This window comes from Myotis davidii, unplaced genomic scaffold (assembly GCF_000327345.1).
Source record: "Myotis davidii unplaced genomic scaffold, ASM32734v1 scaffold57, whole genome shotgun sequence".
Lineage (NCBI taxonomy): Eukaryota > Metazoa > Chordata > Mammalia > Chiroptera > Vespertilionidae > Myotis > Myotis davidii.
This window is the reverse complement of record NW_006289718.1, coordinates 869,400-880,180: the sequence shown is the minus strand read 5'-3', so window position 1 is coordinate 880,180 and position 10,781 is coordinate 869,400. Positions and strand designations below refer to the sequence as shown.

Genomic DNA, 10,781 nt, shown 5'->3' with positions numbered 1-10,781 from the left:
TCCCTCCACTCTCTCAATCAGTGGCTCCCAGACAGCATGGGTTTCATTGTAATAGTGAACCTGAAAAGGCACAGAATTATAATGCATCTTTCAACTTTAACTTCGTATTTCTATAATCAGAAGGAAAAAATATTAATTAATGTTATATGTCAAAAGCCATTTTAACAAAGACACAAAGAATATATACAAAGAGGGTGCATTTTCCTTTACTTTATTTCCTTTACTCTAAATCTTTAAAAAAGAAAGCAGAAAAATTTTTAAGCAAATTATTGAGCAAAAGAATCTTTAAAAGATAATAACAAAGTAAATAATACCACACATCAGCAAATTAAACATTAGAATTCATATATATACTTGCTGTGGCCATACACAAACCAAAAATGCTCACATCTTAGTTTTGTAATTGTGCTTTTGAAAAGTTGGTTGTGGAGATTCTAAATGATGTGGTCATACCTCTAGTGTCATGTCAGCAGAAGCAGCCATGAAGGAAGTCCAATTTTTTATATTTCCTGAAAATTTTGACTCCGCCAATAATAAAGGTACAGTTTGATGACCAAGTCCACATTCTAAGGTAACTTGAACTGACTCTACAGCAACAGCACAATTTTCCTCTATCAATGGCTGTTCAGCACCTCTGAAATTTTCTGTTATTTCTGTTGCCATGTCAACACCAAGAAACCAAGAGTTATAATCACTAATAGATTTGACACCCCAAAGATTTCCTGTTTCCTTAGATGTATCTTTGAATTCATCTTCTTTTGTCTTTGGAGACAAAGCGGCCATGATTGTCATCACAGTATTAAGAATTATGGGTGAAATCTTTAAAAAAGAAAGCAGAAAAATATTTAGAATTAACTTTCCCAGATGAGAAGAATTAATACAAAATACAGAAGTTTAAAAGTTACTAATTAAAAATTTAAATATACTAAAGTCTTAACTAAAGAAAATAAGAGAGCACACACAAAATCATGTGTCAAGTTAGTTAACCTCATAACAATAATTTCTGCTCAGATTACTCTGGAATTAAATAATGTTATACATCAATTGTCAAAACCTAGTTACACTCATCAATTCAGAGTAAAATAGTGATATATAACGAGAAAAATGCAGAAGTGTAATTGAAGTTTTCATTTTCAACCAGTTACATTAACTAAACCAACATGTGTGATCCTCATCAAGATTTATACATGGTGCCCGGCCGGTGTTGTTCAGTGGTTAAGTGTCAACCTATGAACCAGGAGGTCATGGTTTGATTCCCGGTCAGGGCACATGCCCAGGTTTGCAGGCTTGAGGCAGCTGGTCAATGATTCTCTCTCATCATTGATGTTTCTATCTCCCTCTCTCCTTCTCTGAAATGAAAAATATATTTTTAAAAGATTTATACATGGTTTTCATTTGTCTTATTGAAACAGGAAGCCAGAGAATCACTAGAATACCCTTTCACTTACCCCAAAATTTGCAACTTTTACCTCTTACTGTCTTTGAATAGTGCCTCTGCCCACCTGTTCATTTCTATTGGTAAGCCTTAGTTCTACACTAATGACGTCTTCTATATCCAGTCAGCACCCTCTCAGCTCACCCTCCACACTTCCACCAGCATGATTTTCTAAAACCCAAATCTGGACATGTCATTACTATGCTTAAAATCTTCAACAGTTTCCCATAACTTTCAGAATAAAATTCAAACTCTCTTTGGCTTAGGACACAAAGTTCATTGTGACCAGCTATCTAATCCAGCAATTTTCAACTGGTGTGCAGTAAGAATTTTTAAAACATGTAAAAATTGACTGCTTAGTTAGGGGCACTGACCTCTTTTTCCTTAGGCTGTCAAATAAAAAATGACAACAGTCAATACAACAATAGCCATCCAGTGTGAATAAATCAAAGTTATACCTATTTTTTGTCAGATTGGCAAAAAAATATTTTTTTTGATGTGCTGCAGACGTTTAGTAATTAGTTTGTGTGCCATGAGATGAAAATGGCTGAAAAGCACTGATCTAATCAATTGGCTGATTTCCCAAAGTTTGAGCCATACTGGGTTAAACAAGTTAAATAGATTCTTTTATTGTTCATTCTCACAACCCTTACTTGTTTAATATGCTAAAGAGATGACTCATTCACCAGAAGAAGGATCTAGTATGCACTGCTCCCAACTTACCTGTCAACTGAATTCTTTTTTTTTCATTACCTTATTAATGTCACCTATAATTAGTGCTCTCAACCCTACAATTCCATCATACCATTCTCTCCAGCCATATGGGCACATCTCTAAGTCCTTAAAGGATTTTTCACACCTCTGCCTTTGTGAATACTGTCAGTTCTGCATGGATAACCCCTCCTGTCTCTCTCCATCTAACCTCCCTCAGATTTTCAAAGTTCAGTTGAAGTAGCCCCACGTGCAGACAGCTTTCCAGATGTCCTGGTCTGCGTCAGAGGACCCCTGACTGTGCTCCCACAGCACCTAGTGCAGTGATGGCGAACCTTTTGAGTCTGGCATGTCAGCATTTTGAAAAACCCAAACTTAACTCTGTTGCCGTGTCACATATAGAAATTTTTTGATATTTGCAACCATAGTCAAACAAAGACTTATATTTTTGATATTTATTTTATATATTTAAATGCCATTTAACAAAGAAAAATCAACCAAAAAAATGAGTTCACGTGTCACCTCCTACACACGTCATAGGTTCGCCATCACTGATGCTAGTGCATGCCTCTAGCACTGAAAGCTGGAGTCACTGATTTATTGCTTTCTCGTTCATGTCATTAACTTTTGTGAAGGCAGGGACCAAATACCCCAACACCCAAATACAGGAGATTTTTTGCACATAGTAAGAGTTCAAAAAATGTTTGTTGACTAAATAAATAAACTGATATACAAAGAAATGGAAAGACAATCCCCCTGGGTGCCTTAGACAAAGTGCATGCAAATTCAGTTTTCTCCTCATTTACTACTTTAAGCCTTTAAAAAAGTAAATCTGTTAACAAAGTACAATGGAAACTATCTGTTATTTTAAAATATTAAAAAAACTGCATTGTTATTTATATAGTAATTCAAATGACTTTTGTTTGAGCCTTGGTTTAATTGCTATTGCTTATTTACCTATATAGTAAAGTTACTAGCAAAATTGGTATTAGCCACCTCAATTTTGTGTCCTTTGGACAGAGAGAGAAATAGATGTTGGAAATTATTCTATATCTTCCTTTTATAACTGGTCATGAAGTCATACTTAAAGAATATGAATGCCAATGGAGAAAAGAGACTGCTTTTCTACTGCTTTAAATGTAAGAGATATTTTTTAAAAAACTAAAAATTTATTTCTAGCATACATTTGTCATTACAAATATTTCATAAGCCAAATAAAACAATCACATAATTATTGCATTCAATCAAATTATATTTAAAAAGCCTAAAAATAACCACTACAAAGAAATAAAAAACCTCATTTTTCTATCCTTTCTTCCTTTCTCTTACCATCCCATCTCTGCTCTCTCTCCAAACCTAATCTCCCCAACATGCACATAAAAAAACAATTGATAAAAACTATCCTGATCATTTGTAGATACAGTGGGGCCTTGACATACAAGTTTAATTCGTTCCGTGACAGAGCTCATAACTCAAATTACTCACATGTCAAATCATTAAAGTGAACGAGTGAGACACGTGATGCTGGGCTGATGTTGTGGCGTTCACTGTGACGTTCACTGCACCAACTAGCGGTGGGGTATCTCAAGCTGGCTCGTAACCCGAATTTTAGCTCGCAACTCAAAGCAAAAAATCGGCCGAAAGACGCGTGTATCTCGAAAAACTCGTTAGTCGGGACACTCGTAAGTCAAGGCCCCACTGTATTTGAAAGTACTTTTTCAAAGAAAGTAGAAAAAAATAACTGCATTAAAGAAAAATATATTTTATTTTATTAATTTTTTTAAATTCTCACCTAAGGATATGTTTAGAGAGAAGAAGGGAATGAGTGAGAGAGAAACATTGATCAGGTGATTCCTGTACACGCCCTGACGAGGGATCGAACCCAAAATCTAGGTATGTGTCCTGAAGGGGAATCAAACCTATAATTTTTTGGTATATGCATGGGATGAGGCTCCAACCAACTGAGCAACCCAGCCAGGGCAAAAAATGTATTTTAATGTTAGAGATATTTATTAATGACCAAATATGTGACTAGCATAATGGTCTAGTTACGAGACATCAAAAGATATTGTTAGAAAAATAATTAATTTTCACCAAATAAGATAATAGGCACTAACCTTAATTATAAATTCTCCAACTACAATATTTATATTTTGTTTTCCTGAAACCCATGCACATTTTTCCATAAATAGAGAACAGGGCTGTAAGACCTAGAGACAAATAAATGAAAATCACATTTTCTTAGTAATAGAACTGTTATATAGGCAACACAGAAGAGCATCTTACTTAACTTGACATTTTTAATTACAGCCTACTACTAATAGCAAAAAGGCAAATTAGCTGAGAAGCTCTTATGAGAGCTCTTCTAAAGTAATGCAAGTTTATGAACATTGTTAAAGAACTTACATTAAAGAATTTAAATTTAAAAGAGTTCTGATCAATTTCTTTATGCCAAATTCTTAACTAATGATGTACATTTATTATTAGAAATTGAAATGTTTCCTTTTCTTAAATATCTTTTAAGTGATGCCCACTGTAAAATCTACTTTTAAGATATCTATTAAAATGAGCTAAAGATGATGATAAGATCTGACATTTGCAAAGAGGTACATGAGGAAATGAAATTATGTCATCATAACTTTTATGACCACTAAATCACTTGAAATTGTTTCTTTCAACAAATAGTTCTGTTAATACCTTTAAAAAAGACTATGGTAAGTAAATAGTTTCCAGATTGCTTACTAAAAGGTCAGTCTTGAATATAATAAGGTCCTTATTAGAATAAATTTCAAATCTTGATTTACTAAAACCAGGAAGCCTATATTCTCATATATCATTAACAAAATAAATAAAATAACCTTGCACCTGAATTGAATGGGGGAATTGGTACTACATAAACTTTCAAAACATTAGGATGAGCATTTAATGAGTGATTAATAGAGCTTTCTGTGAAATATCAAAAGAAGATGATCGCACTAAAGAATGTTTCATGATAAAATACAGACTAAACCTAACACTGCATTTCTTTATGAAAGTCACTTTGCCTACAGAAATTTTTACTTTAAAACATTACAAATGGGTCACATAACATAAAATTATCAATTTAAGATTTAAAAATCAGTATGATGAATTATTTAACTAAAATAATATTTTTCAACAACAATGTGAAAACATAATTCAGTGGTTCTCAACCTGTGGGTCGCGACCCCTTTGGCAGTAGAACGACCCTTTCACAGGGGTTGCCTAAGACCATCCTGCATATCAGATATTTACATTACAATTCATAATAGTAGCAACATTACAGTTATGAAGTAGCAACGAAAATAATTTTATGGTTGGGTCACAACATGAGGAACTGTTTTTAAAGGACCAGAAGGTTGAGAACCACTGATATAATTGAATATAACTTTTAATACAGCAAAATACATCTTTTGGTCATATAAGTCTAACTGATTTTTTTTGTTATAAACCTCAAGATTTTAGTACTCATTCATTCATTCATTGGATATACTTCGGTGAAAAAAGAAACAGCTGAAAAGGCACATTGATTTGTACTAAAATTCAAGTACAGTTCAAAAGATGACATAATGAAAAAAACCAGACTGGAGGTAGTACCAGTTCTGTCACTAGCAGCCATGGCTAAATCATTTAACATCTTTGGAATTTAACATCCTTGTCTGTAAAACCTCAAATTTGTCAGTAAATAATCTCTAAAGTCCTGCAGAATTCTCACATTCTAGGATTCTATGAATCAACCATTTCTGCCATTCTTCTGCATTCTTCAATCTAAGCTTATAATATACTAGAGGCCCGGTGCACAAAATCCATGCACGGGCAGGGTCCCTAGGCCTGGCCGGCAATCAGGACCGATTGGGGCCTTCCAGCTGCAGGCCGGGGCCTCCCTTCCCCAGCTGCTGGCTGCCTACTGGGGCCTCCCTTCCCCGGCTGCTGGCCACTGGCCGGGGATTCCCTTTCCTGGCTGCCAACTGCTGGCTGGGGCCTTCCTTCATTCCGCACCACCCTCTAGTGGTCAGTGCATGTCATAGCGAGCGATCGGTCTCCCAGTCCAACTCCCATGGGGACAATTTGCATATTAGGCTTTTATATATACATATATAGAGAGATGGTAATTCTTACTGTGGTAATGTTTTTTCCTCTCTTTTCTCTGAGAAAAGGGCAAGCAAGCACTTTAAGGTCTCTCACAGAAGCCTCCATCATCTGTTCGAGTTTGGATGTTGACAGAGAGAGGTCACACTGGAATGAGGCTGTCAGAGCAGGAGCATCTGCCTTTGTCAGGTTGGCAACAAATACCACTTCTGGATCTGTGACCCTGGCCTTTAAAGTCATATTTGGTCTCACAGAGTCATCTGAAGAAACAATAATAGGAACCAGAAAAGTTGTAGTAAAGTAAATCTTGTTGCTTGAATACATGCTATCTAGTTATGCTAAGTTGTTTCTAATATCCTGCTTTAATGCATATGGTGAAGTTAACAATATTAATAAATGACTGATACATACTAATAATGATCATTAACAAATGCTAATTGAGCAGGATAATGGAAGCTGATCCCTGTCATCAGAAGACCATTCCCATTTTGACCTAGCAGGGATAACCTTGCTTTGAACTTATTTATGTCAGACTTAAGGTGTGTACACGTATATACACATAAATGTGTATTATTTGGTTATGTTTCTGGGGCAAGGAGGGGAAACAGGAGAAGCAAATATCACAAAGAGGATAAGAGATCATGATAAAATAGACCATTATATCTATTTAATTGATTTTTTGCCATATAGTACATAGTGTCATACAATCTATAGAATAAATGTAATAAATGTACACATGAATACAAAGATATTAGATACTAGTGGCCCGGTGCACGAAATTCGTGCACAGGGGAAGAGGGGGTTCCCTCAGCCCAGCCTACACCCTCTCCAATTGGGGACCCCTTGGGGGATGACCAATCGCCGGTTTAGGCAGAATCCCACAGGCGATCAGACACCCCTCTCACAATCTGGGACTGCTGGCTTCTAACCGCTCATCTGCCTGCCTGCCTCATCGCCCCTAGCTGCCCTCCCCTGCCGGCCTGATCTCCCGCCATCGGCTCTCCCCTGCCAGTCTGATCGCCCCTAACTGCCTCTGCCTTGGCCCCACCACCATGGCTTTGTCCGGAAGGAAGTTGGATGTCCAGAAGATGGCTGGTTGACCCGGTCTAATTAGCATATTACCCTTTTATTAGGATAGATGATTACTGTTTACTAAAGGTAAGTGAAAAAATAAAATTCTGACTTTGCCAGTAAATGGTAATTTCCAATCTTACTGAGTTATACATTAGAGAGAAAAATACCTGACCTCAGATAATTATAACGTAACATAGAAATGACTGATGTATTGGTAATGCTGGAATATAGAATTAATACAGCAGTAAGTCAGCAGTAAGTGACTTCAGTGTACACAGACTAGACATTTGCAAGCATTCCAGTGAGTTGAAGGATCTAAGGTGATGTCCAGGGGCATCATGCTGTCTTCCAATACCCCACCTTCTGTTTTTATATGTTCAATTGCTCTTCAATATGTTATACTTCTTCCTAATATTTTCTTTGAATAAAAGAGTTCCCTTCTATAAGGAGGGGAACCACAGACACAGATTAACTTGCTCACTCTATTTCTGAGTAAGTAAAGAAATGTAATGCAGAGTTGGGAGCAATAGTTTCCTGGCTCCTAATCATATAAATCTATGCTTATTAAAATTTTTCTATAAAATATGTTTAAATTTAAAGAATAATTTTACATTCTTAGTTTCCACTTTTTGCTTACTTGCATTTTTTGTTAAAATATACAAGCTGTCATCTATGACAGAGGCTCCGCTAACCTTTTTCTATCTTGAGTTTTGCTGTAGAAGTCTGTCGCAGTGGAATCTGTACTTCTTTTGCCATATTTTCTGGACTCTGAGGCATCGCTTTGATAAAGAAATCTGCCACAGTCATCAGAAATTCCACACTGGCACATACATACAGCTTGTCAAGAACAGCATCAAGATGACTTCTTCCATCTTTGCCTTGTTTGTAACTTATATCAATCATAGAACTGTTGTTATCTTGGTCGTTCTTCCTATCAATCATTCTGAAAAAAAAAAACATTCATTATTTTGTTCCTGCTAGAATAATTAAAAAGATGAAAAATTCATATATATATGTATTTTATATATTTCATAAATATATATATATATATATCTTAATCTTTCTTTCTCATCTGAACAGAAAAAAGAAAGACCACTATTAACTAGAGTCTAATTAGCTAATGAGCATTCAAAACATGGTCTCCTTATCTCTACAGCAAGATTCAAATTATTGGGCAATTACAAGATATTTTATCATTATAATGCAATACTAGAAAAACAATGACTGTTGGAAGAAATTTCAACAACTAACTAAACACATTAATGTGGTCCCACAAAATTTAAAGGACACCTCTTTAAGATTATTTACCAAAATAAAACCTCCTCATCTCCAAAAATCATCCTATACAAGTTGAGTCCAAAAATATTCAATATAATTCAAATCAGCCAGTGTTCATCAATTGACTGCAATGATAATTCCCAAACAGGACATATGCTGGAAAGAGCAGACTACCAAAAAGATGATGGCCTTTAATCACCACTGGCTAGGTAGCTGTGGACAGCCACCTCAAATATGAAATGTGAAAACGGAAAGCTGGATGGATGGCAGCATTATTTTCTCATTTATTCATCTCTTAGAAAAACAAAGGGCTCAGAAGTATCCAGTATGAGTCTGATTTTAGGTAGCAGCACAGTTTATTGTTGTTGTTGTTGTTTGTTTTATTTGGTTTTTCAAAAAAAATTTAAGGACAAAAATATTGTGTCTCATTATTTGGGAAAGAAATAAAAATATCATTAGTCTATTTAAAGTTACACATTCCTCACTCTATAGAAGGCTAATATGTTAATCTTTCAAAAATGTGTTGGTAATATAAAAATGCTAGGGATTCCACTTCTATTAAAACTTTAAGAGAAATTTCACAGAACTGTTTATAGACAAAATAAATAAGACAAAGAAAGTTTATATATAATTTTAAGGCTTTTAAAAAAGATTCTGCCTATTGGGAACAATTTAGAAAAATACATTACCAATGGGCCACCCCATGTGGATTAAACTATTAAAATTCTTATATTCTCCTGGTTCCTACTTTTAAGAATATTCCATTTTTATTATTAAACTTGCCTTTAATTCAAACTTTAAAGCAATTGAATTTGATGTCAGCACTACTTCTTGATACTCTTCAAGTTGCAATATGACCAAAGACCTCTTTCGATCATCCCAAGCCTAGCAATCAATACCTGGTAACAATGCCAGGTGTAATGTCAGCCTTAAATAATGTACAGCAAATTCGGAAATGACAAACCTTGATGTTGCTCTCTCAATGCCTTCTCTGAGATCATCAAGGGTACATGTCTTAAGTTTAATGCCCACATTCATGGAACTATCCTTAAACATCTTCCCTGAGGAGGCCATAAAATGTAGTCTGAGTTCACCAAGGCGGAAACTGTCATTATGAAATGAAAGTTTGGATTCCTGCGGTATATTTCAAGCAAAAGAATCAATTATTTTTAAGTATTATGTAATTACTTATAAACATATTTTTAATTAAGAAATTAAAGGCAAATCAATATTATAAATTTTAAAAGAACAGGTGTTGAAACACAAAAAAACAGAACAGTGAATAATATTCGTTCGTGAGTGTATATGTACATGCAAATAAATACATATATATGTGCTGATCTTCAACAATAGTTAATAACTTATTAACTATTAAAAACTTATCAGTTCGTGGCAAATAAAAATAATCAGAAGATATTTTTGTCAATCAATCATTCTTACTAATAAATATTTAATAAGCTCTTCCGTAAAAAACACCATGATCGGAATTAAGAGGTTTACGAGAAAGGATAAGGCATGACAGGTGAGCTAGTGAGCTTATACCCTAATTGAAAAGAAAAAAAAACAAAAATACATTGCAACAAACATCACAAAGAGATATTGTAAGTTGTAAATGAAAAAAAGAAAAAGACATGTAGTCATTTATTTGTTCATATTTATATTCTCCCATTTTCCACAAAGGACATGAAGTGATTAGGTAAGACTAAACAGCAAAAGCTCAGAGGGTCAAAGAGGTCAGTGTGGGCCAGGAAAAATTCATGAAGAAGGTGAGAACGTAACTGAGCCTCAGAAACTGAGTGGGATTAGACAGGCTAAGAAGTGTAGAAGACAATCTAGAGAGGGAGAAAACATGAACAAACAATTCAAGATGCTCTGAAGGCACAAGATACAGGCTGCTTAGGCTTGAATAGTCCAATTAAAGAATGCTAGGGAATGAGGACTGGAGAGAAATATAGAGGCCTAATCAAGGTCTCAAATCCTAAAGATTTAAAATTGTTTGTATAGGAAAAAGGACCTCAATCTTTATGTCACCAAACACATAGTTCCAAATTCTGTAGGTATGCCCAGACTTTAAAAGAACAAAATCCAACCAAACAACCAAAGAAAAAAAGTCAATTAATTAAAAAATTTTAGTCCTGATAGCTCACTAACAGACCATGACATTCATATGAGGGGT

The 10,781-nt window shown here is 34.9% G+C and overlaps 1 protein-coding gene across 1 annotated transcript in view; it reads right to left on the bottom strand.

Moving 5' to 3' along the window:
• VPS13C (vacuolar protein sorting 13 homolog C (S. cerevisiae)) overlaps positions 1–10,781 on the bottom strand; it is a 173,292-nt gene that overhangs the window by 54,716 nt on the left and 107,795 nt on the right. The window contains exons 49-54 of the mRNA XM_015563005.1: positions 9,570–9,739; positions 8,020–8,270; positions 6,284–6,513; positions 4,264–4,356; positions 454–819; positions 1–60 (exon numbers count right to left, since the gene is read on the bottom strand). Of these exons, the coding sequence (XP_015418491.1) occupies positions 1–60; positions 454–819; positions 4,264–4,356; positions 6,284–6,513; positions 8,020–8,270; positions 9,570–9,739 (1,170 nt within the window). The remainder of the gene's footprint in view (positions 61–453; positions 820–4,263; positions 4,357–6,283; positions 6,514–8,019; positions 8,271–9,569; positions 9,740–10,781) is intronic.